The sequence below is a fragment of the Erythrolamprus reginae genome, chromosome 1 (genome assembly GCF_031021105.1).
Source record: "Erythrolamprus reginae isolate rEryReg1 chromosome 1, rEryReg1.hap1, whole genome shotgun sequence".
In the NCBI taxonomy this organism is placed as follows: Eukaryota; Metazoa; Chordata; class Lepidosauria; order Squamata; family Dipsadidae; genus Erythrolamprus; species Erythrolamprus reginae.
The window spans coordinates 106,682,030-106,709,638 of record NC_091950.1 but is presented as its reverse complement, the minus strand read 5'-3'; the positions used below and the strand labels follow the sequence as shown (position 1 = coordinate 106,709,638).

General features: G+C 39.2%; 1 protein-coding gene and 1 long non-coding RNA gene across 5 annotated transcripts in view; one reads left to right on the top strand and one right to left on the bottom strand.

Annotated features, from left to right (window-relative positions):
* Positions 1-14,975: 14,975 nt before the first annotated feature.
* Positions 14,976-25,993, bottom strand: LOC139172445 (uncharacterized). The gene is made up of 2 exons (XR_011559874.1): positions 25,886-25,993; positions 14,976-15,970 (listed from the first exon to the last, which is right to left on the bottom strand). It is a non-coding gene; the product is annotated as an uncharacterized lncRNA (long non-coding RNA).
* The window catches only part of ANO1 (anoctamin 1), a 143,728-nt gene continuing 141,813 nt past the window's right edge, over positions 25,695-27,609 (top strand). For 2 of the 4 annotated variants that reach the window (XM_070761560.1, XM_070761552.1), the window contains exon 1: positions 25,695-26,396. In XM_070761560.1, the coding sequence (XP_070617661.1) occupies positions 26,351-26,396 (46 nt within the window). In that variant the 5' untranslated portion in view covers positions 25,695-26,350. The remainder of the gene's footprint in view (positions 26,397-27,609) is intronic. The other 2 variants (XM_070761578.1, XM_070761570.1) reach the window with 1 other exon arrangement.

Genomic DNA, 27,609 nt, shown 5'->3' with positions numbered 1-27,609 from the left:
TCTTTTTTTAATGTACACTGAGAGCATATGCACCAAGACAAATTCCTTGTGTGTCCAATGACACATACAATAAAAAATTATATTCTATTCTATTCTAATCTAAGTATCTCTCTCACTGACAGTGGCTCCAGTTAAATCAGCTGTCCGCTCTCTACTCAGCTATTTTCAAATCAAAACACAAATATCAGGAGATGAAATCACGGGACTCCCACATAATGTGTATTTTGGCACTTAACAGGGAGTGTGAGAGAAAGCAATTGCATTCTGGCAGGAAGAAAGATCTGCTAGAGATGGAACAGAGCATAAACTGTTCATTTCACCCTGTCTTCAGAGGATAGATGGATATTCCTTAGAAGGCTCCAATTATGGACTCAGATATTTCCAGTGTAATTCCAAATGACAGAAAGAGCCGACTTCTTCCACATGTCCCTTCAGAAAATTCTGGGAAGTCTTGTTCCAGCTCTTAACTGCTCTGGACAGGTGGTGGCCAGGCCTTCTCCATGGTGATGTCCTGATTGTGGAAAACTCTCTCTAAAAATATTTCATTTGTATCCTCTCTGTTGAATTTGAGAATTCTTACTCTTGAAGAATATGAAAGATGTGAATGACTGGAGGGGTTTTCATCTTCCTGAATTACCGTATTTTTCACGGTATAAAATGCACTTCCCTCCCCACCAAAAGAGGCTGAAAATTTGGGTGCATTTAATACTCCAAATGTAGCTTTTACTAAGCTTTCTTTTTTTAGCCCTTAAGAGGTGCTGATGCGATTTTCCGTGCTTTGCTAGCTAATTTATTTATTTATTTATTTATTTATTTATTTTATTCATTTGTCCAATACACAAATACATAGGAAGAAAAATAGACATGTAGTAATATATATAAGGGTAAAGTGAACTTAGAGGAGAGGATATATGAAAGAAAGAAAATATATATGATAAGTGAGAGAAAGGAAAGTCAATTGGACAGGGGACGAAAGGCACACCAGTGCACTTATGTACGCCCCTTACTGGCCTCTTAGGAACCTGGAGAGGTCAATCGTGGAGAGTCTAAGGGAGAAATGTTGGAGGTTAGGGGTTGATACAATTGAGTCCGGCAATGAGTTCCACGCTTCAATAACTCGATTGTTGAAATCATATTTTTTACAGTCAAGTTTTGCGCGGTTCGTATTAAGTTTGAATCTGTTGCGTGCTCTTGTGTTGTTACGGTTGAAGCTGAAGTAGTCATTGACCGGTAGGACGTTGCAGCATATGATCTTGTGGGCAATACTCAAATCGTGTTTTAGGCGCCGTAGTTCTAGGCTTTCAAGGCCCAGGATTGTTAGTCTATTTTTGTAGGATATTCTGTTTCGAGTGGAGGATTGAAGGGCTCTTCTGGTGAAATACCTTTGGACATTTGGACAAGTGTCTTCCCTTTGCCTGCTTCTTTCATAGCTGTTCCCTCCGCCAATCAGTTGAGCCTTTTTTCAGCCCTAAGAAGGTGCTAACAGTGAAGCCATCTTCCATGCTTTGCAAGCAAGCGATCTTCTGCCATTTTTTCAGCCCTATCAAGATGCTAATGAGTTTAGCAATCTTCTGTGCTTTGCTAGAGAAGTGATGGTTTCTTTGCCTGCTTTTCTCATTGTTTCTATCTCTGAAGAGAGAGAGAAGTGAATTTATTTATTTATTTGATTGATTGATTGATTGATTGATTTTTAAATGTCGCCCTTCTCCTTAGATTTAGGGCGGCTTACAACATGTTATCAAAAACACTTTTTAACAGAGCCAGCATATTGCCCCCATAATCCGGGTCCTCATTTTACCCACCTCGGAATGGAAGGCTGAATCAACCTTGAGCTGGTGATGAGATTTGAACCGCTGACCTGCAGATCTAGCAGTCAGTTTTAGTAGCCTGCAGTAGTGCACTGTACCACTGCACCACATCGGCTCTTTTTACCCCAACCAGGGGATAAAAAGCAAGCATGTGTTCTCAAAACCAGCAAATTAATATGCTAAAGTTGACCAGACTAAGGACTAGCCAATTGAATACCTGGTAGACGGATTATTTTTTCCTTATCCCCCCCCCTCAAACCCCCCCCCCCACTAAGATAGTCTGATACTCCGATGCCTCTTATACTCTAAAAAATATGGTATTTATTGTAGTTACAGAATGTTGATTAACATTTATTACAGTTATAGATCAACATCATAAAATGATTTGTGCCCAAAGGAATATATATATATATCCTACAAGTACACAGATGTACTGCAGGACATGAAATATAAAAGGAGTAAAAGTTACAACAAAATCACAAAACAGGCTATACAGGTCACGTTCTCTCATGGTACAGGATAGGTGTGTATTTAATTGGGGAGATGAGAAATCTTATTTATTTATTTATTTATTTATTTATTCATTCATTCATTCATTCATTCATTCATTCATTCAAACATGTACAAGCTAACAGGTATAGTACACTGCTCAAAAGAATTAAAGGGAACACTCAAATAACACATCCTAGATCTGAATGAATGAAATATTCTCATTGAACACCTTGTCCTGTACAAAGTTGAATGTGCACAACAGCATGTGAAATTGTTTGTCAATTAGTGTTGCTTCCACTAAGTAGACAAATTTGAATTCAAAGGAGTTTGATTTACTTGGAGTTATATTGTGTTGTTTAAGTGTTCCCTTTATTTTTTTGAGCAGTATATAAACATAAATATGAACATAGTAAATGGGTACGGGAAAAATAGAGACAGTAGGACAGGGACGGTAACTGTTAGCCTCCATGTAGTGAACAGCAAAAAAACAGAATTTAGTTACATTGCAGAAACTTCCACATGCTTCTCCATCAAAGGCCACAGCGTTTTCTTCTCATCTATCAGGCTTTGGGACAGCTGCCTGAAACAGACCTTGATTCCTTGCCCAGCATAATTTTCACAGAGTTCTCTTTAACAAGGTTCATCAAAATAAATGAAATGGGATTACAAGAATTTCAACAACTAAATTATTTCCCATCTGGAACCAATGTATCTTAGGGCAAAGGCATTCCAATTTTCTTTTTAACAGCCTTCCTATGATCTCAAGGGGAGGCAGGTCCCTTCTGTACCAACAGGGAAGCTTGCAGCTGGCTGTTTACATAATGGCAATTCTATCAGTCTGGGAACCAACCCTTACATAACCTCATTTTCCAGAACACTTTAGCAGTGGGGGACTAATAGCTCTGAACTCTAACCCATGTGGAAAGGCGGGCAGAGTAAACCATGGGTGACTCTCAAGGTCACCCAGCTAGCAAGTTTAGTTCTGAACGAAATCTCCCTTCCAGTAATTCTGAAGGCACATTATTGAATCTCACCAAGTAGAATGCTATCTGATGTAGCTAGCATAAAGTGATAGTAACGTTAATTCAATCCCTAATCTTAAAGGGAAGAAGGGACTGGAACTTGAATAATTCTGAAAACTGTTTCAATTCCAAATTGATTTCCCCCTCCAATGAAATTAAATATTCAGTTGACCGACTGTGTCTTCTAAAATGTACTGCTCAAAAAAATTAATCCAAATAAATCAAACTTCTGTGAAATCAAACTGTCCACTTAGGAAGCAACACTGATTGACAATCAATTTCATTTTGTTGTCAACACATTCAGCTTTGTACAGAACAAAGTATTCAATGAGAATTTTCATTCGTTCAGATCAAGGGTGTGTTATTTGAGTGTTCCCTTTGAGCCGTGTATAATTCAATAGCAATAGCACTTGCATTTTTATACCGCTTCACAGTGCTTTGCAGTCATCTCTAAGCGGTTTTCAGAGAGTAACCATATTGCCCCCAACAATCTAATACAAATCTAAGAAAGAAAGAAATAAAATAAATCTGGCTCTTCATTTTACTGACTTCGGAAGTATGAAAAGCTGAGTTAACCTTGAGTCTACTGAGATTTGATCTGCCAAACTGCTGGCAGGCAGTGATCAGCAGAAGTAGTTTGCAGTACTGCACTCTAACTACTGCACCACCAAGGCTTATACTTTTTACTCAATTCTGTATCCAGAAGTCATTTCTGGTTCCAACCACACCAAAGAGTTAGAGATACACACCAAGGAACTCAAAATTTTGAATTTGACGGCGTGTGTCAGTCTTGATTAGTATACATTCTGTTTATTTACTTATATCCTGCCTATTTCCACAAATAACACAAGAGAGTGAAAATATCCAACACATAATATCCTCTTATTTTCCCCACCACAATAACAACACATTTGTAAGGTGAGTTTGGCTGAGAGAGAATTATTGGTTCAAGGTCAACTGTCAGTTTCTATCCTGCTGTCTTAACCACTAGACCAACTGGCTTTGTAGATGTGAATAGTGATGGGTATATAATCGTTTCCTCTGCTGCCAGGAGATAAAGAATTGTATTAGCAACTTTTTGGATAGTTTCAATGACAGGTTTTGCTTTGTTTCACTCCAGGAAGCAGAGGGCTGGAAGATAATTCTCAGGTATTTGAAGGCCTTAGTTTGTTCTTTGAGATTATTGCTTATTTTCCGGGAGTGGCTGTGGATGGCCAGTCTTTTAGTAAAGACAAATATTTTTGTTTTAGTGTAACTCAGTTTTTCTTCTCTATACAGCTACATCTTGAAATCTCTGTTACGTGCAGTAATGGGCTGCTGCCCCAATGGGGGAGGGGACGCAGTGGTGGTAGTAAGTTTATGCACTATTTACTGAATACTTAATAGGTTTTTTTATTGTCCTTCCTTCTCTAGTACCTTAGTATGATCCTTAATTACTTTTAAAATAGGAAATAATTAAATAATGTTTTTACCCATAAACGTTTTAATCGTTTTAATCATTATCTAGAACTGAACTTTTATAGCAATTAAAGAAAATTGAGCTACTTGCCTAATCTGTTATCATACTGAGCTTTGTGGGTTCAGTACAAAACCTTAAAATGTTACTGTGCTCAACAAATAATGTTGTCTATAATTTGTCCTTTTTGTGGCTATTCAAATAATGTGACTTCATCAACTGAAAGAGTCCAAGCACCTATTTGAAAACTTATCTTGGTCAGCAAGCCACTCCCCACCATGTCACGTGACCTTTAAGCCACCCCCGGTCACATGGTTGTCAAGCCACTCCCACTGGTCACATGACCATCAGGTCACGCCCACAAAATAAGCCACACCCACAGTGTGGCAGTATAATTTTTGGCAGCCCATCACTGATTATGGTGAATAGAGTTATGCAATCATGGCTTGAGTTAGGGAACGTATACAAACAATAAATTGAAAGGGAAATTGTTATCATATTGATGTATTCTCATTGTGCTCTTTTTCCTTGTTCATTTTATTGTTTTATTACTTTATTTCTGTTCTGTTTACAATCTTTTCATTTCTTCCTTTTTGTAAGCTGCTTGGAGTAGTCCCACAATGTGATAGATTGCAGATATATTTAACAAATAAATTGCACAATTCTTTTTTCTTCTTTTTTTCATGCTGGCTTGATTTAGAAATATGTCACAGAATGCATTTAACCTATGAGACAGTGTTTTTAATGATCCAAAATAGAAGCCTTCAATCATTTACAGATAATCTTCAAAATTGAGACTGGCAGCTCAATCATTAAATGAAGTGGTCACTAAGTGAAATCACAACTATACTTTATGATCTTATTTAAGCTTTCCTTTGTTTTGTAGAACTGCAAGCAGAGAAGGGCTACCAATTTTTTTACTGCCACTTTGGGCGTGGCTTATGCAGGACGCCCTGCATTTTCTTTCAACGTCTTTCAGTGCAAATTGGGTGCTCTGGGGTGGAGCTCCATTTTCGCTGCCCCCACTGCTCCCCCCCCCCGGTCTGGGGCAGCAGCCCACCCCTGACTGTAAAGGTCATAAATGCAAGATTGGTTGTAAACTGTCATAACTGGGAACAATTGCTAAAAGGGGCAGTCGCTAAATGAAGACAACTTGTAGTGTGGTTAGCTTTGCTAAGAACCCATCTACCTTGGGAACTGACTAAAAGCCACATTTAAATCAAGAAATATAACAATTAGGTTAGATAGTACTGTTCTACCCCAGCTACAGACCTCAAAGAACGCAGCACCCACAAAGTCTGTACAAAACCTCATTTTACTAAGTAGTCATCACAAACAAATACAGTTTAAAGCAGTCTTCTCTGAACACCGGCTGTTAATTCAACTTCATTAACAGCCAGGAGGAGTCCATGAAATAATAATTCAAGGCTGACTAAACAATCTTGTAGATATCAAGATATGGTGGTGGGCAAAATGCCCATAAGCAATTTGCAGGAAAAATGTGGAGAGAGAACAAGAGCCAATCAGAGTCAAGACATGAAGGAATATGAACAAAATTTGTTTTCTGTAAATTGCTGCCTTCATTATCATTCCTTAAATAGGCTAGGGGCGTGGCCCCAATTAGCCCCAAGCCTTACTCCTGAGGAGATCTCCTTCTGAGGAACCATTTCTGCCTTGAGAATAGGCTCCTCCTCTTCTTCCTTGTCACTGATGGGAGCTTCTGGAGGTTCTGAAGGCTCTGGATGAATCTCTGCCTCTGGCACCAAATCATCTCCAGCCTCCTCACTGTCCTACTGGGGTGCCAGCTGCACAGGTCCCTGGTGCATAACCACATCAGCCTTTGCATTGCCGGAGTCAGCTCCCAGCTGCATGGGCTGCTGGAAGGCCACAACAAGCACTAGATCAAGGTCTATAATAGCTCACCCTGTCCTGAACCCAGCTTGGACTTTATTCAGAAACTTGTCCACAATCACGAGATGGCCAGCCGGCTGAGCACACTTGCGAAACTAACTGGAAACCTGCAATAGTTTTTGGTTAATGATCACAAATGAGACTGGCAACTCCATCATTAAGTGGTATGGGAAGCATCATATGACCATGAAGGACTTATGCCTTCATTTCCTTTATCATTAACAACAACAAAAAATTGCAATAATTAAGCGTAACCTCATGTGAGTGTGGCTTGACATTTTATGGCCAGCTTGTCCATCGACTCTGCTTGTTGGGGGCCAGCCATGCAGCATGCAAATGGCAACAATAAGTATGGGATGCTGTGACCGTCGTAAACGCTTGTTGGTACCAGGCGGGGGTTGCGGCTCCTCTTAATCCCAGGGTGCTAAGTACGCAGTTCCACATCGCCAGCGTGCACGCGCATATGACCAAGTGAGATTTTGTTTCTGCGTATGGGCAGGAAGCAAAATCTTGCAAGGGGACATGTGCATGAGAGAGATTGTGGCAAATTGTTTTTGCTTCCACACATGCAAAGAAGCAAAGAATGGCCAAAATCTCATGCGTGCGCACATCCCGTTGGGAGGTTTTGCTTTCTGTGCATGCACAGAAGCAAAATCTTGCTCGGACGTGAACGTGTGCACATCAGAGCTGTGGAGCTGCGCACACAGCTCAATTTTTGCTACTGGTACAATGGTGTCGACTGTACTGTAGCAACCCACTACTGGTTGGTACCCAAGCTCAATCATGTGATTACAGTTGTTAATTATTAATGCGGGAAGCAGCTTTCAAGTTACTTTTTCAACACTGCTGCAACTTAAGTACCTATATTTGCTTGGCCCTTGACCTTTTTGCCATGACTGCTACCTGCTATACTATGGCCAGAACAAGCAATGGAATAAGTTTATGCTGCCAGGGACATGGCATAAACAATGTTGTTTGGCGGGTCCCAGGGAAAGAGCCTTTTCTGTGGTGGCCCCAACCCTCTGGAACCAGCTCCCCCCTGAGATTAGTACTGTCCCCACCCTCCTTGCCTTTCATAAACTCCTTAAAATCCACCCATCAGGCATGGGGGAATTGAGACATCTCTCCCGGGCCTATACAATTCATGTATGGTATATTTGTGTGTATGTCTGCTTTAATAATGGGTTTTTTAAAAATGTTTTTAAATTATTAGATTTGTCTTGAATTGTTTTATTGTTGTTGTGAGCCGCCCCGAGTCTACGGAGAGGGGCAGCATACAAATCTAATAAAATAAATTAAATAAATGGCAGGTCTAATATGTTCTACATTCAAAAGCATTCTTTATATACTGTGTACATGGGCAACCACAGAAATAACCCTTACCTACAGTCACATGCACAGCTTTCTCTCATTGTCCTAAGCATGCGTATAGGATGTATATCTGTACACTCTCATGCAGCCTCTTTTCTTTGTTTCTAACAATGTCTATAATATTAGGGGATTGGAACCGTGAGAAAAATTAACTTTCTGTTCCTGTACACTATCTTCTCTCTTCTTGTGCAAACTTGTGTTTTCCCATTCCAGCCTGCCAATAGGTTGTGATTTACTTTGATAAGATGGTGCAAAGAACAGGTCACTCCTGTATGTGACCCCTCCAAAAAAACCAATATTGCGCATAACACACTGAATAGCTGAGACATGTGCTGCCTGGGTAACTGTGCCATATGTTCACAACTATCCGGAATTGTATATAATTTAGGATTAAAATGCCCTGTTCTTTTTTATGTGAATATGGAGCATATTTTCTTCTCATTCTGGTGGTACATAATAAGTTTTTTTTTCCTTTAAATGCTTTAACTTAACTTACCATCATTGTGAATTGTTTGAGATATTATTGCTGCTGAGTTCTCTTAATGCTGATTTATCTTTTAAAGTTTGTTACAGCAATTATCCATTTCTGACTTGTCAGACATGAATTTTAATGACCTGAGTCCATTATGACCAATTTACTCTGACTCTTAATTATGACCAATTTATTCAGAATGAATTCTGAAAGCAACGTGCTAGGAAAAGCAATATAAAAAAATATATTAAATAATATAAATGCGATTTCATGAATTTATAATAAAGGACTATGCCTGTTCCTATTTGGTTAATTGGTCTTGTTATTAAATCCTAGCAAGAATCTTTATTTAAATGGCAGCACAATTTACTACTAAAGAATTTTGGTACAGCTCAAGCATTTGAATTAGAAGCCTGTGAAGGTGACGCCTAGCTTGTAGGCTACCAACTTATGGCCAATGAAGTCTTTCAGATAGTGAACCTTGATCTATTTTATAGCAGCCTTCTACAAATGTTCTCACAACTGTTAGGTGCATTTACTTATGAAAAATATAACTTTTGATCATCAATTACATTTCTTTGGGATTTTTAATGCAGATTTGATACAACATTGGACATATTGTTGTAATGGTGCAGTGTCTTGTGCTGTTAAGGCCAAACTAAAGTACATGTATTTGCTGAATATTCATATATTAAAAGGTTCTTACAACTCAAAGGAACTATTAAAGAGAGAAGACAAAAGAATATAGGCATTAAATATTTATTATGCCTGTAAATCAATAAAACACTAATAGCTGTTTCTCGGCTGAAATACTTTCCTGAAATACTGTACATATTGAGTATCATCTTACAAAATATCCATATGGATTTATTCTGGTGGGGAAGGATGTCAAATGATGTTTCACCACTATGTCCAGGACTATAGTATGTATCAAGAGTGATATGGGAAGGAAAAAGAGAAAGGCATAGACCCAAAGTGGCTGAGATCATACCAGAAGACCCTTGTTGTAGCTTTTTTAAAACAGGTCTATCTTAGTGTTATTTTAATTTCCAGCAGCCAGAAGGGGACTATGCATATTACGAGTGAAGTTAGTTGGGGGAAAGATCAAAAGCAACATGAGAAAATATTATTTTACTGAAAGAGTAGTAGATCCTTGGAACAAACTTCCAGCAGACGTGGTAGATAAATCCACAGTAACTGAATTTAAACATGCCTAGGATAAACATATATCCACCCTAAGATAGAATACAGAAAATAGTATAAGGGCAGACTAGAGGGACCATGAGGTCTTTTTCTGCCGTCAGACTTCTATGTTTCTATGAGTGGAGTGGAAGCATCTCAATGGCTATATTTAGCTATCAGACATGTCAAGGGAAGTTGGGGATTTACCAGATTAGGTTCTAGAAAGAAAAGTTTGAAAAGTTCAAATTGCTGACAAGACAGAGAAGTTTGCCTTTTGAGGATACTGTAACCTCGCTTGAACCTACACCACAGCGGGGCTGTAAAGAAATAAACAAGCAATTATGAATCTTGAGGGTTGAAATTATAAGCGTTCTGCAAAAAAGAAAGGTCCAGTTGATGATTTTGACAATGACACAGACAAGACCAACCACAGAAGGCCCATGGAGATTCTCAAACATCTAGGTCATGTTTGTCTCAGAGGCGCTTTTTTCAAAAGGCAACTGGACTTTCTTCGCAATAACTTTCTTTCCCTACCACCTCTTTAGCTCCCTAGAGGTACCATCGCTACCACCAGTGATGGCTTTGGGATTTCCCCCCCCCCCGCTTTCCCTATTCAATATTTCTAGATGGAACACACACATTTCAGAACCCTGCCAAATACTCCTGTGTTGGATTTGAGCCCATACCAGTTGTAGTTCAGTCTAGACAAAGATCACCTGAAACTAGCTGCTCCATGCATGGAACAGTTTGCATGTTCCCACTTGGTTTTGCAATTAGATTGTATCTCTTTGTTTCTCTCATACATTTTACATTATGAGCTGTTCACCTTTGAAGATATTAGTAAGAAATAAGATTGCAAAACGATAAGGTTATTTCCACCTACCTGGCAGGCAGCCAGCCAATGTCTTATGGTAACCATGAAGGTATTATTTTCTGTGGAATTAAGGAGGGCTCCTGAAGGATTATGACTCAGAAATAGTACTTGAGTCACTGTATTTTCTTCATAACTGCTATGGAGATTTTTTTTAAAAAAATATTTGGGTGTGGATCTGACCAAGACACTCATTTATAACTTTATCTAAAGCACAGATAACCAGAGTTGATTACTAGTTACTTGTGCCTCGCCCACAGAAAAAACTTCCAAGATATTCTAAGAAAGGAGAGCCTTTTGAATATTTTAGAATGACCTCCAAAAATTATCAGCAGGATAGCTCCTAAATAACATTTCATTGCTAAGTTGCATTATCATTTTTATTTTTTTAGCACCCATTTGTATATATCATTTTGTATATAGTGTGTGAAGGAAGGGACTAGGACCAATAGATGCAAGCAATACTTTGATCCAAGTAATAAGTTTACATCAATATGTTGAATGATGATTCTAGAAATCTAAGTTAAATCCATACTCAGCTACAGAGTTTCCTGGTTTATTATGAGCTGGTCATTTTCACTATTGATGAATTGACAGAGAATTTCCACCATCACAGTTGACAGAGAATTTATTAAGAGGATGTTAGTATACTTTGCTAGGAATAGTAATGCAAATGGACCTGCTGAAAACTCTACGTTGAATCCGGAGACTAGTTGGTTATGACCTATAAAGCCCTTCATGGCACTGGACCAGAATATCTCCAGGACCTCCTTCTGCCGCACGAATCCCAGCGACCAGTTAGGTCCCACAGAGTTGGCCTTCTCCGGGTCCTGTCAACTAAACAATGTCATTTGGCGGGACCCAGGGGAAGAGCCTTCTCTGTGGCGGCCCCGACCCTTTGGAACCAACTCCCCCCAGATATCAGAGTTGCCCCCACCCTCCTTGCCTTTCGTAATCTCCTTAAAACCCACCTCTGTCATCAGGCATGGAGGAATTGAGACTTTCCCTCCCCCTAGGTTTATAAATATAAAATTTATGCATGGTATGTTAGCATGTATGATTGGTTTTTAAATTTAAATTTAAATTGTTTCAACTCCTACCCTCAAAACGTCGCTACAGAGCACTGCACACCAAGACAACTAGACACAAGAACAGTTCTTTCCCGAACGCCATCACTCTACTAAACAAATAATTCCCTCAACACTGTCAGACTTTCTACTAAATCTGCACTTCTATTCTACTAGTTTTTCTCATCATTCCTATCACCCATTTCCTCCCATGTTGACTGTATGACTGTAACTTGTTGCGTATATCCTAATATTTTTATTAATATTGCTTCTTCATTGCTTATTTGACCCCTATGACAATCATTAAGTGTTGTACCACATGATTCTTGACAAATGTATATTTTATTTTATGTACGTTGAGAGCATATGCACCAAGACAAATTCCTTGTGTGTCCAATCACACTTGGCCAATAAAAATTCTATTCTATTCTAAATTAACTTAAACTTAAATATTGGATTTGTTTACATTGTACTATTATTGCTGTGAGCCGCCCCGAGTCTGCAGAGAGGGGCGGCATACAAATCTGATTAATAATAATAATAATAAATAAATAGTTCAGATTCACCCTCTGTTAAGTCAAAGGGTGAGCAGTTGGTTTCTGCTAATCTGGATGTGCGTGGGTCAAATCACTAAGAGAAATAAAAGACCAACATGACAATTGTACTTCTATTAGAATGCTTGTATTTTGGAATATTTGCTTCTCTTTTTTTTGTATTTTAAACATACAAGTTTATACAGTGAAGAAAATTCGATAGCTAGGGTAAAAAATGAGAATATAACTTACCAATTCCCATATAAGGAATTTTCAAATACTGTAATACAACTATACAAATAACATTTATGACTGAGTGTAGGTTTAATGCTTATTTGTCCTAGATAACAATCCAGAAAACATTAAGGTAATATTTCCCATTTTTAAGGCCATAAGAGGTAAAAAAAAAAAGTCAGAACTTGTAAAGTTTCTTATACCATATAAATTAAACTACTTTTCCAGATGGAAAAGCAAACCAGAAATGCATATTTAAAGCTTGGCTTGTTAATGTATTGCTACATTACTTACTACGAGCGGTGCTTTTCTTACTATGAGTGGTGCTTTTCAGTTATGGACAGCACAAATTCCTGATGGAATTCCTAATAGACTAATCTAAGAAACCCTTTCAATATACAAGAGATCACAGATGTCTACTGGGTGTGTTTTTTAAAAAGTCAAGATGGTGACTATGATGGCATGATCAAAGCCCTACGTGTTTCTTATGTACATTGTGATGCACAAACCAAACCAAAACAAAACAAAACACAGCCTTCACTTTCATCACAATGTCTTGGCTGCCATCTTGATTTTGTTTAACAAACCCTTCAGACATCTTTACAAGAGATGAAATTTACTGAATTTATTACAATTTCATGTCAGTGCAATATATGCCTGAAAAATAATTGTGATTACTGTATTTGAATTGAATACTTACCCATTCTTGGAACTGTTTGTATTAGCACTTCACACTTATCCTTTAACTGTCATTTATTTTAGAGTGGTTGGGTTTACTGACTTATACAACAATTTTTTTTAAATATTAGAAATGCAAAATGGTTCAAAAATAGTTGCAAAACAATGTATCATCAAAACATCTGCTTTAGAAAAGTGGTAAGTTGGGAATATCCAGGAAAGTGTAGGTATTGAATATAGGTTATTATTTCAGTAACTTATACGCTACACTCCAATAATGCAGTATTTCTTGCATGTATGTATTTTTCTTTTATAATGATGCATTTATCTGAAAACAAATGAAACTTAACTTAGATCTTTTCTTGATGGTTTTTTTTAAATCCATGAATCCACTGGGATTCGGTGCCCTATAAAGGTAATAAATCGCACCTTAAATATAATTCTGTAAAATGTATGTTTCCAGCCCCCTTGGAATCATTAGCGCCTGATTAAAGAAAATATTCAAGTTAGACTTAATTAATTTATTAATTTTCCTCACTATCGTAGAAACTTCAGTGATTTCAGTTTGCAGCAGTACCAAATCAAGGGGAAATTATATTTCCTCTTAATTTTAGTACAGGTGGTCCTCGAAATATACAACAGTTTGTTTAGTGATCATTCAAAGTTACAACAGAACTGAAAAATGACCATTTTTCAGAGTTATGACCTTCCCAGGATCATGCAATCATAATTCAGATGTTTGGCCATTAGTTCACACTTATGACTGTTGTTGTGTCCCAAGGACTACCTATATTATGGCTGAACTCAGTACCTATTCTCCAAATCTCCAATACAGCTGAAAAGAGACAAAATGACAATAATAGTGTAAAGTATGACTAAGGAAAAAAGATTATGTTTGGGACTTAATGATGCTTGTACCAATAGAAAGGCAAAATGAGTCATCTCGAGAAGGGCGCCATAGAAATCTAATGAATAAATAAAATAAATAAATAAAATAAAAGCAAGTAGATGCCATTTTTTATCCATTTCCCCTTTATGTTACAGTAACCAGTGTAGTTTCAGAAAACCACCCCAATCTTTAAAGGCAATTTTTCAGAGCCTCAATTGGAATAGAATCTTCTGCTTGTGCAATTGGAATACTGTAGAATCTTCTGCTTGTGCAGAATAGGTTAGATCATGATGTCAAACTCACAGCGTCATGTTGCCATCATGTGACATTTCATGACGTTTTCCCCCTTTAGCGGAGCTGGGCTGGGCATGGCCTGCGTATGACGCATCCAGCCCGTGGGCCACCAGTTTGACACCTCTGGTTTAGATTAAAAGACCTCCGAGATCTCTTCCAACTCTGTCATTCTGTACTCTTTTTTTAATTCTAAAAGGGAATTTGTAACTACCATATTCTGAGAGAAGAACTAAATTCAGAAAAGCCTCAGCCACAATTTAGCTTTATTAGAAGGTTAGCAAAGCTTTGGTTTTAATTAAAACACTCCCCACATTTGTTTTTGAGCACAATGGCTTTTAAAGATTGTTCTTTTCAATAAATGTTGTAAAAATGCTTCTCTAAAGTAACTTCATTTATTTTATTTGTCATGCATTCTGTCAGGCAGGGATTTAGGTTGACAAAAGGATACTTCACTTTGGAAAAGCAGTCTCACTTTTGCCTTAGTTCACTTGTGCAAGCAAGGGGGAAAAAACTCCACACATACAGAAAAGACAGGCTCCAATTTATCACACATCTAGAACATTGCATCCTGTACTCTCTAATAAAATAAATAATGAGCATTTTGCAAACTTATCTAAATTCATATTTGCACAGTGAACTACACAATTTATAGTAATTGAACGATGAGTGTTAAAATAAAACTTAGCTCATTCATCCTTTTGAAAATACGTAGTTTGTCCTAGCGGTACATATTTTATTGAGACAATGCTTTAGAATACATCTCATGTATATATTCTTAAGAACTCTCTTTTATATACAATTTTACCGATTACTGTTCCCCTTTAAAGAAAAAAACATCTTTAAAAAACCTCTGAAATATATTAAAGGGTTAAATAAGGTTCAGGAGGAAAGAGTTTTTAATAGGAAAGTGAACACAAGAACAAGGGGGCACAATCTGAGGTTAGTTGGGGGAAAGATCAGAAGCAACGTGAGAAAATATTATTTTACTGAAAGAATAGTAGATGCTTGGAAAAAACTTCCAGCAGACGTGGTTGGTAAATCCACAGTAACTGAATTTAAACATGCCTGGGATAAACATATATTCATCCTAAGATAAAATACATGAAATAGTATAAGGGCAGACTAGATGGACCATGAGGTCTTTTTCTGCCGTCTATCTTCTATGTTTCTATGAACATGGAAAGTTAACTATATATGAGTTTAAGTCCCATGTTAGCCATGAAAGCCAGGTGGGTGATTCTGGGCCAGTCAGTCTCTTAGTCCAACTCATCTCACAGAGTTGTTCTTGAAAATAGGAGAAGGATGGTATGTTGGATATGTTCACCACTTGAGTTATTTGTCAAAATAATGAAAGCAGGATATAAACAAGCAAATACAAACTGATTATCCATATTCAAGCTCTTTTCTTCAGAGAATTAACCATGTTGTCAAAGCACAGTAGAAACATCTGCCAAGTATTTCTAATACTAACTCTGATATCAGCTTTTTAAAACTTTCATTCTCTGGCTTAGTTCTTGGTACGTGTTTTCTGAGTTGTCTCATTTCAGATTTTAGATGAATCCATAATGGAATGGAATGCTCTTCCACTTCCCACACTTATGGAAAAAGGAGTAGTCAGCACTGTGTTTCAGATGAAGGTTAAAGCTGAGATAGTATCTTGTCAAAGGGAAGACCATTCTGATGACCCAAGCTGTACAAGGAAAAAAACATGCTATTTACACGTCCAGAATTTTAAATGTTGCTTTTCAAACAGGAAGTGAATTCTGTGCTCACTCCACACAGAAGTTAATTCTGTGCTTCCAGGTCCACTGTGGTTAATATTACTATTTCTTTTGCCCTTTAACTTGGAAATGTTCATATTCCACTTCATCTCTCTATGCATGTGTGAATATAAAAGACGTGTTTTCCTAGGTTACAACCAATATATTATTTTTCCATTTTATAATCATAAAAAATGATGAGTTTCTATGTCATGATTAAACAAAGTTGGCCCTCCTGTAACTCAAGATTCCAAAAACTAAGTTTCTTAAATTGGGGATTTTTAAATTAACTTAATTATTAGATTTTTTTACATTGTATTATTATTGTTGTTAGCCGCCCCGAGTCTACGGAGAGGGGTGGCATACAAATCTGATAAATAAATAAATAAATAAATAAATAAATAAATAAATAAATAAACAAACAAATAAACAAATAAATAAATAAAAATAGGAAAGAAAAGAGGGAAGGCAATTATATGGTATTAGAAATGGACTAATTCAGCAATCAAGAAATTCAGCAATCAAGAACTTCCTTACTCTGATAGTATGGCAAGGCTGTGATCCTTCTTGCACTCAGCTTTGATATTAGTATCTCCTGGCAGAATCTTTTTCCCTGCTCTTTCCATATAATATTGCTTTCATCCCCATGAATCAAAAGGTAAAACCTATGCTAATTCTGCTTGCTCAAGTATGGGTGCTGAGCAATAGCCCAACATTTACTTCTCTATTTGATTTCTGTGCCGCCTACTTTGTATATAAGATCATTTCTCATCTTGATCAAGACTTCACGACATCTGAATAACTTTTGCCATCTGAAAATATTACTTGCTTTAGATTTTTCCATTTTATGATAAATTGATTGATCGAATATATATATACTACCACAGTCAATTTCCAATATTGGCTTCTTTCATTCTGGTACTCTTGATCACTTTTCTTTTAAAAAATAGTAATTATGGTAGTAGAAATTGTGTCTCTACTAATAATAGTTATAGTTAAATCTATGCATTGTACGCAATGAACACATTAGAGACACTGACTGCCAAGATGGGTCCATGAGAATAGATCACTGAATCACTGACTTAACAAGATTTACTTGGTTTTCTTATGAGTAAATTCGGTGTGTGCAGCCCTGTTGACTTTGAGCACTCAAGAAGTGCCAATGTGTTTAAAAAGACCACCTCTTACAACTGTAACTCAATGTCGGATGGACAGTTGGCAGAACAAAGCATTGCATGGCCAGTTCTTGGAGAAGATTGAAGGCAAAGTGGATAAAGAAAAGACCTGGCATTGCTTACAAGTGGAACACTCAAAAAGAGACGGAAGGACTAATTCTGGCTGCACAAGAACAGGTCATTAGAACAAATGTCATCAAAGCCAAGATTGAAAAATCAACAGATGATCCAAAGTGCAGACTCTGTAAAGAAACAGATGAAACTATCGATCACATACTCAGCTGCTGCAAAAAAGATCGCACAGACTGAGTATAACCATAGGCACGATGCTGTGGCACAGATGATCCACTGGAACTTGTGCCAGAACTACCATCTACCAGTGACAAAGAACTGGTGGGATCATAAGCCCGAAAAAGTGGTTGAAAATGAGCAAGCAAAACTACTGTGGGACTTCCAACTTCAGACTGACCGAATTTTGTAACATAATATACCAGGCATCATGATTCTGGAGAAAAAGAAAGTATGTATCATCGACATCCCAATCCCAGGAGACAGCAGAATTAAGGAGAAGCAATTTACAAAATACAAAGATCTGATTATCAAGTTGCAGCGACTCTGGCATAAACCAGTTAAAGTGGTCCCAGTGGTCCTTGGCACTCTGGGCGCAGTGCCAAAAGATCTCAGCGGACATTTGCAGAATCGACAAAATCTCCATCTGTCAACTGCAAAAGGCCATTTTACTTGGGTTGGCACACATAATTTGCCACTACATCATAGTCCTAGGTGCTTGGGAAGCACCTAGCACCTAGAAATACGAAATCCAGCATAATGATCTCATTTGCTGTGTTGTATTATTGTTGTTGTTGATGATGATATTATCATCATCATCATCATCATCATTATCATCATCATCATTATTAAACAAAGTTATTTCCTTTAAATCAATATCAATTAACCATCCACTTCTAACCATCCACTTAGAAAGAGTAAGGAGAACTCAACATTTACTCCGTAGAGCTTCTTAAGAACATCTTTTAATTATACTTTGCTTGTAACAGTCCTTAATGGTAGAGGAATGGAGCATGATCTTGGCTCCCTAAGCACGCAGGATGTGGTTCAAAACCCAACCTCTCCTCTCTCTTGGGCTGGCAGCTTGTGGTTTTCCAGTAGCTGATGTCTTTTCTTTTGCAGCCTGCTGGCATCGTATATTGGTGACCTTTAATGCTGAATTCCCCCTGCACATGTCAGCTGCTGCTATCATTCAGGGGCACCGTTGCTCAAAATCCCAAGGTCAGTTCTCCAAAGTGCAATCACTTTGTTTAAGGTAGTCTGAGCTTAATTTATTATATTTATCTGTGGATGTCATTCCTCAAGTTTTATGGTACACAAAAAGGCGCCATCACTGTAAGGGATTTCTCTCTCACTCATTCTCTTTTAATGTTGCAGCCAACCTGGAGTGGAGAGACTCCAGGGCATTTGCAGAACAGCCTGACATATTTCAGTTCTTTGAAATTATCAGGTTTTTACAGAGTGAGGGCAGAAGCATGAAGAAAACCAGGACTGGGCTTACTACACAATTTTGTGATAGTAAGGCAAGGGACAGGAGACGAAGGATTGGGTTCAGATTTGGCCATTTAGTTTGTCTGCAGATTTTGGAAAAACCACTTGCTCTTTCAATACTTGCCTATCCCACCGGTGGCGATGAAAAGGAGAGATGGATTGGAGAAAACTATGGATACTACATATAAACCTGGGAGAAAGATGAAAAATATAAGCAAATTTTAAAAAAATAAATTGGAAGGTTTGAAGAGGAAACAATTGTGTAGGTGAAGCTACTCTGTATTGAAATAAAATTGGAGGTATTGCTTTTAAAAAAACAAGCAGATAAAAATTAGGCTCTTTTTTTGCAATTTTAAAGACTGCATTACTTAATAAGGACAATTTCTTGAATATGCGTTTTAATTAAAGTGTATTATGCTTTTCTTTTGGTTGCTTAAGTGTTTGTTATTCTACACACACATACACACACATTTGTATAGATTATTCAGCCCTCTGATCTACCTTATTGATTAGCTAAAATAGATTGAGCCTTAAGGACAGAACACAAAACTCATAAAAAAGAAAATTATATTGCTTACCCTTTGGTAAAAATAGAACTTGGGATTCTTCAACTGGGGAAGAATCCACTTCTTTCCCTGTAGCTCCTACGCACTTCGATCTGCTGCAGGAGTCCCTGATTCTCCCCCAATGATTGGATAGTGCTAGAAACTAAGGGAATTTACTCTGCTATTTAGTTATTTTATTTAGTATTTTTATATACATATTTATTATGGGACTACACTTGAAAAGTGTTCGGAGACCGCAGCTAATCCAGAATGCAACTGCGCGAGCTGTTGTGGGTGTATCTAGGTACATCCACATAACACCAACACTCTGCATGCTGCACTGGTTGCCAACTGGTCACCAGTCACAATTCAAAGTGTTGGTTATCACCTATAAAGTCCTACATGGCTCAGGACCAGACTATTTAGGAGACCGCCTCTTGCCACATACCTTGCAGAGATCAATTAGATCCCACAGGGCTGGCCTTCTCTGGGTCCTGTTGACTAAGCAATGTCAGTTGGCACACCCGCCGGGGAGGGCCTTGTCTGTGGTGGCCTCCGCTCTTTGGAACCAACTACCCCCGAGGTCCATACTGCCCCTACCCTACTGGCCTTCCGAAAAGCCTTGAAGATTTGGTTCTGCTGACAGGCCTAGGGGCCACGAGAACTAGCAGTTTATCTCTGGCCAAAACATATTTTGATTTGTATGTGTAATGGTATGATTGTATTGACAGGATTAGATGTTTTATTTTTATTAATTAATGGGTTTTTATTGTTTATAGAGGGGTTAATACAGTAAAAAGTCACATTCAAATGTTAATAACAATAATATAACCTCTTAATATAAGAGGTTATATTATTGTTATTAACATTTGAATGTGACTTTTTACTGTATTATTTTATTGTTGTGAGGATTGGGCGGCATATAAGTCTAAACAAACAAACAAACAAACAAATAAATATTTTAAATAAATAACTCAGGGTTACAAATATACCTAATATTCCTTCCTCCTCCCATTTCCCTCATAACAACAACTCTGTGAGGTGAGTTGGGCTGAGAGAGAGCGATTGGCCCAAAGTTACCCAATCAATTTTCATGCCTCGGGTAAGACTAAAAATTCAGCCTCCCAGCTTCTAGCCTAGCTTTTCTGTGAACTACTCTATCTGGATTTTACTTTACTGTATAACTGTTGCACTAACAAAATATCAGAAGCTCCCAGTTCTCCTTTTCTTTTTTTCCCCTTCCCTTTAAGTACTTCAGACTTGGTAAGTTATTCCCTAATGCAAATTTCAAATTGATATCAGCACAGCTCCTTTTATTATCCCTCAGCCTGTAAATCACAGGTGTCCAATACAGGGGGTCACGTTGGGGTCAGGTTACATTTATGTTTTCCCGATTTGCAGAACTGGAGTGGGGTGGCCTGTGAATGACGCATCTGGCCCATGGGCTGCCAATTTGACACTCCTGAATGACAAGGATATTGTCATTATTATTTACCTAGCTAAGCAAGAGAAAAACCCAATCCAGCTTTTGTGAAAGTAAAATCCCTACTTGAAACTGCTGAATATAATAGTCTGTTTAAATGGTATAGCCTTAAATACATTCAAAAGTCACAAAACATGTTTTTTTCATCTATTGAGCTCTATGAATTGCATGGATGTAAAGTAAGAACAGGTCTGAACTTCTAGGATTATGATAACCTGAAATTTTAAAAACCATAAACAATAATTTAAAGGCTTACTTTACAAGCATTGCATTTACACCGATTTAGAACAGAAATGTTTTGCAGCATTATCATTAAAGCTCATATAAAATCTCAGTCAGGATAAAACTTACTCACAGACTATCCTCAATGTAGTAAAAGGTCAAGAAAAGCTTATTCAACTTTTTCAGCCCTTCACAGCTGTTTATGTTGGATTAAACAGCAGCTTAACGCAGACTGGTATCAAAAAATTGCACAGGGAAGAAAATATTAAATTCCATTCCTCGTGGATATCATTCTAGATCAAGCCTTTGGTAGCTTTTTTTAAAAGAATAAACAGAAAAGTGCTAAATAATATTTTTTTTTAAATCAGAGGGCTCATTTATATTCTTGCCTCATCTTTTTTCCTCATATATAGCTCAAAATAGCAAATATACCAATACTCCTTCCACTTTCTATTTTCTCCACATTAACAAGCCTATGAGATGACTTTTTTTCTCCCCTAGGATTTTTTCTGCAAGTGCAGGATCAGCTTTCTTCAGATTAATCCAGCATTTATCCACTGGTTGTAATAAAAATTGACTGACCAGCTTATGGATGGAGCCTGAGTTACACCAAGAGAGAAAATGATTGGCCTAAAGCAGGAATGAAATGGTCCCGGTTCGCTCGTGCCTGTCAGTCGTCAGAAAGCTGGTCGCGAAGGGAGCACGAGGCTCCGCCCACCTGCCTGGACACCGCCATTTGGGTTCTTTTCCCTCTGCACATGCACAGAATGCTTTGCGCATGCACAGAGGCCAAAGGAATGCAAATGGCAGTATCCGGGCACGTGGGCAGAGCCTCACACTCCATTCATGACTGGCTCCCTGACAACTGCCACACACGAGCGAACAGGGAGCATTTCACCACTGGCCTAAAGTCACCCAGCCAGTTTTTCATGCCTAAGATGGAACTAGAACTCAAAGTCTTCTGATTTTAGCTCAACACCTTAGCACTACAACCTGTCTCAGGTTTAATGTGTGGTTTCGACCATCTCAACAGAATTGACTTCATACTGTGAAACCAAAATACTTAAAACACTTTTGACCATATAATACCTATTAGCTTACCCAAGCCACAAAGGTACAAAGATCCCTTATCCTCCCTTTTGAGTTGAGTTTCCCTAACAATGGCAAGTGATTCCATTTTCTTCTGCTCATCTGCAAACACCCTTTGAAGTAATAAACTCTCCTTTAATATATGTCAACTTTATGCTGTGTGTATTTTGAGTACAAGTGATTAAAAACAAATTGGTGAAATAACAGCGATGGCAGTCAGAAGTCTGGCAGCACATTTTCCAACCAACAATTTTTTTTGAAAAGACACCAACTTTTGTGAACTTCAGACCACTTCACCAATACCAAGAGTGACTGATATTAGATTTAATTGATGGGGTGGTGTGTATGTGTGGAGACAGGTTAGCTATGCAGATATGGTTATCTGAAAGATGGATTATAAGTAGCTTATCAATTAACAACTGCAAAGTGGTAAAATCCCATTGTGTTTGTTAAGATCTTTTGAGATAGCCTAAAGTCTTTCGATGTATAATTTAGCAATGGTCTTAATGATAGAGTTAACATCCCTTGTTTTCAAAATGGTGACTTTGAGATATACAGTATTATGGTGTCCTGGCAGCTTGAATGCTCTGATAAACTTTTGTCCTTATTTTGAGTCTTGTTCCTTCTATGTCTGTGATCATAGGTGCTAATCTGTCACTTAGGAAATGTATGGGTATAATTCCCTCATATAGAAGATTCAGATATAGTATATCTTCCAGGACTGTGAGGGTGAACTTATGGCATGTGTGCCACAGGTGGCATGCGGAATCATAACTGCCAACACGCAAGCCGTTGCCCTAGCTCAGCTCCAGAGTAAATCTGTGATTTTTGGCTTGCACAGAGGCATTTTTGGCCTCTGGCAGGCCTCCGGAGAGGTGGGGGAGGCTGTTTTCGGCCTCCTCAGTCTCCAAAAAAACCTCTGCAGTCTGGGGAGGGTGAAAAATGGGCCTACTGGGCGCATTGGAAGTTGGGAAACAGGGGAGTAGGGGGTTACACATGGGCAGATCGTGTGTGGAGGATCACACATGTATATGGGGGTTTGGGAAGGAGTGAGGCATTAAATTATGGGTGTGAGCATGCACATAAGCACAGGCGTACACTTTTGGCCCCTGTGGAAAAAAGATTCGCCAACACTGTCCTAGGATAACTTCCAAGTCCATCCAGTATTCAGTTATAATATCGGGATGCATTTGGAGGGGTATACACATTTACCAGTATTAAGTCGAACTTTTCCTATTCAAATTTTACAGCTAGGAAATACAAATTACATGTAGTTGATCTATCACCAGCATACCTGTGGAACTGTCTTCTGCCACACGAATCCCAGCGGCCGATGAGGTCCCACAGAGTTGGCCTTCTCCAGGTCCCGTCAACTAAACAATGTCTTCTGGCGGGCCCCAGGGGAAGAGCCTTCTCTGTGGCGGCCCCGTCCTTCTGGAATCAACTCCCCCCAGAGATCAGAATTGCCCCCATCCTCCTTGTCTTTCGCAAACTACTTAAGACCCACCTATATCGCCAGGCATGGGGGAATTGAGACATCTCCCCCAGGCTTTTTATAGTTTTATGTATAGAATGCGTGTTGCATGGTTTTTAAATGATGGGTTTTTAGATGCTTTTTTAGCTTTGTTTACATTGTCACACTGTTTTATTATTGCTGTGAGCCGCCCCGAGTCTTCGGAGAGAGGCAGCATACAAATCTAATAAAGAAATCTAATAAATCTAATAAAGAAGAAATACTGTACTTATCTTCATTATATAGTTTCTCCCCCTGCCATTGAAACTCTTGCATTATAAGAATGCATAGCTCAACCAAAGGGTGTTCCATTATTTTTTGGGTTGGGGAGGCCCATCCTTGAAAGTCTAGCAGGGAAAAAACATCAAATCTCTATAGTCTTGTTCTGTGCAATGTCATTAGCGCTTTCCTTCCATTTCCTTCCATTTCTCTCACATCTATTAATGCCAGAATACTAAGTCTTGAAGAAGCTCTCCTTGGAAAAGAAGCTCTCCTCTGGTTATTCCTTGTCCCAATGAGACCAAATGAGTTCCCAAACTTTCCTCTCTTTCAATGTTACTGGATCCCCTGGATGACCTTTACTGCACTGTGAAAATAGGAGTAACTCTGAAATAAATAATAGGTGACAGTGGCTGGAAGCTGCCATTTTAATTTCCTCAAAGCCAAAATAGTATCATTTCATCAGGGAGGCTGGAGAAGGATCAAAAATTCTGTGAGCTACTGTGTTATGCTCTGTAGCCTCTAGGTATCCATGGAATCTTTTTCAAACACTTTCTCTAATAGCCCAATGTCCATGCAGCTATCAGCACAGAAACTGGGATCCTGCAAACCCATTTATTCAAGGGAGGCAAGGTTGGTACAGGGAGGCAGAAGGCATAGAACTTCTAACAAAAGGAGTGAAAGAAACAGGAAAAAATTAAAAGCACAGCAAATGGAAGAGAACTACACTGCTCAATAAATTAAAGGGAACACACAATATAACTCCAAGTAAATCAAACTTCTGTGAAATTAAACTGTCCACTTAAGAAGCAACACTGATTGGCAATCAATTTCACATGCTGTTGCGCACATTCAACTTTGTACAGAACAAAGTATTCCATGAGAATATTTCATTCATTCAGATCTGGGATGTGTTGAGTGTTCCCTTTTTTTCTTTTCTTTTTTGAGCAGTATATGAGAGGAGACTATGTCTAACTATAGTGTAATAGGATAAAATAGACAGCATTGGTTGACGGGACCATGTGAGAAGGCCTTCACCGTGGCAGCTTTGGTTTTCTGGAACCAACTGCCCCCGGAGATCCACACTGCCCCCCCCCCCCCCACTTTTGGCCTTCTGGAAGGCCGTGCCTGGGCATGCCTGGGGCTGGTGAGCCATACCATCTAGCCCCGGCTAAGAGGATATGAATGATTGATTTTTATGGGTTTTAAATTGTTATATTGTTTTAAATTGTTGCCTATAAAGTGGATGGATGGACAGACGGACAGACAGACAGACAGGGCTTTTTTGTCGACATTCCCCAGATGATTATAGCGTATCTAAGTGAAGCGTGCAACCAATAAGGCATTTGCCTTTAAAGAGTTTCCCAACACTTATCTGCAGAGAATGTGGAAGATATTTCTCTGGGCACGCTTAAAAACAGTCCCGCAAATCGGAATTTGGGCATAGGAATAAAAGGCTGAGTCGGGTTCTCCAGTCTCTGGGCCAACTCAAAACTTTAAGGTCCGAGGTCTCCCCTTCGAGAGAGCCAAGCGCCAAAACTAAGCAAAGTTTTACCCAAAGTCCTCGAAGCCTAAATGGGACCGACGTGCTTAGAGTCGTCCTGGGCTAGGGTGTTGCGTGTTTGTGTGTGTGTGTGTGTGGTGTGTGCAAGCGCGCGGGAGCGTTTTTCATCCGCGAGACGGTACCAAGAAAACGAGCGGCAGCTCTCCGCCTCCACCCGTCTTTTCCCGCCCTCCTTCAAGCAAAGAGCTCGCAACGTTTGTATTGGCGGCCGTCCTAGAAGGGCATGGCTTTTGCAACCATGAGGAGGAGGAGGTGGAAGGCGGCAGCCCAGCCGCACCGACTAAAGCGCTTTTAAAGAGCTCAGAGTCCCAGCTCCTGCGGCGGGTGCTTCACATCTCCGAGTGGGAAGCGCGCCCCGCTTCGCCGTTTGCTCTTCTACCTCGCCGGGCAGAAATCACGTGGAGACTTGGCTCCTTTCCCAGTAGCGGCGTGGCTATTTTAAAGTCAATCCCCACCCCACCCCTCACTCACTCACTCTCTCTCTACGCCAGGGAGTTCCTTCTAGCTCGGGACCCGTCTCCAGTTTCCAACCTCCGGCTCTCAGACAATAAAAGGTTATATCCTCTTGTTAGGCGCCTTGTGCGCGCGCACGTGTCCGGGCGGAATCTCGCCTCCTGAGGCGGAACGCTCCGTTCGCCGGCCCCCTTTTCCCTCCAATTCCCTACCTCAGGCTTGCCTCGGGGGTAATGGATTCCCGGGCGTGAACTATTAAAACTGCTTCTGGCCACTTAATGCTTGCTGCCTTGTCTGCCATGCATTTTTTTGTTGTTTTTGGGTGAGCTAGCTTGAATGAAACGCACCCGGCGGGAGAGAAGGGAGCCAAACTGAGGAGGAAGGGAGGAAAAAAGAAAAGGAAAAAAAAACCGACAACCCAGGACGCGCCTCTTTCTCGACTCCCCAAGTTTTGTTTTGTTTTGTTTTTCAATTCAGCCGCCTCGAGATGGACGAGGATGGGATTCACCTCCACAGAATGGCCCGCGCGTCATGTAAGTGTTCATTCGTTTTCCCCTTTGGGGAAAGAAATGCAGAGCTTGGGCTTCGGGCAGGAGCGGCTGCAGCAGCAGCAGCAGCGGGGATCTTAAAGTCTGGTTTTTTGTTTTAGCTTTAAGTTATTCTTCCCGGGAATGCAAGGGGTCAGAAACCTTCCCACCGAAAACATCTGGACCTTCCTCAGAAATGGAATTAGGATAGCAATAGCATTTAGCATTTGGACTTATATACCGCTTCACAGTGCTTTGCAGCCCTCTCTAAGGGGTTTTTACAGAGTCAGCATATTGACATCCGCCCCCTCCCCCAAAAAATTGGGGTCCTCATTTTACCGACCTTGGAAGGCTGAGTCAACCTTGGCATTGCATTTTGTAGTCGTGCCGGTTTTGCTGAGAAAAACGCGGCGGCATTCTTTTTTAAAAAAATGAAATTAAGGTTTTTAATATCGGACGAGCATTTAGATGCTCAACTTATTTCCTCAAGGACGATTCTCTGGGGAATTGTTACTGTTGCGCCTGTGACCCACCCAAAGGATGTTTTCAGCTGTAATTCTGTTCATTTCGCGTATAGATTTTCTCCGTGGATTGATTTTGAAACGTCACCGTGCAAATAACAGCTGTCGGATATGAACGGGGTTTAACTATGTTTTCTGATGATTATTTAGCGTGGTTGCATAGGTGCTTACTAATGATGGCATACCGGTGGTCAGGATTGGTGGTGCTCAATGTTCAGGGAACTGTACTCCAACTTCCTTTATAACTGTATAAAATGAACGTGCAACTTAGCTACTGTACTGATAATAGAGACTGAGTTGGGTGCAGTGTGGAGAGAAAAACTACATAGGTAAAAATCGGTGATGGCTATTAAACAAATAAAAAGTAATGGGATGGTCATGAATTTCATTCATAATAGGATAACAAAATACTTCAGGTGAAGCCAAGACGAGGGGCTATTGGAAAAAAATATCGAATTTTTAAAAGTAGAAGAAAATTGAATCTTAGAAGTGGTTCCCCATTCCCCATACTTGATTGATAAAGATGACACATTCACATTTTAATATCCATTTGATACCTCTCTTTTTCAGAGCTGCGCAACAGGTGATGATCACTGTGCAGTTCTGGTTTCTTTCCAAGATTTTTGCAAAATTCAGTGGTTAAAGTTGCAGAAATATGCAGAAATACAACTGGCCAGCTGAACTGTATACAAATGAAA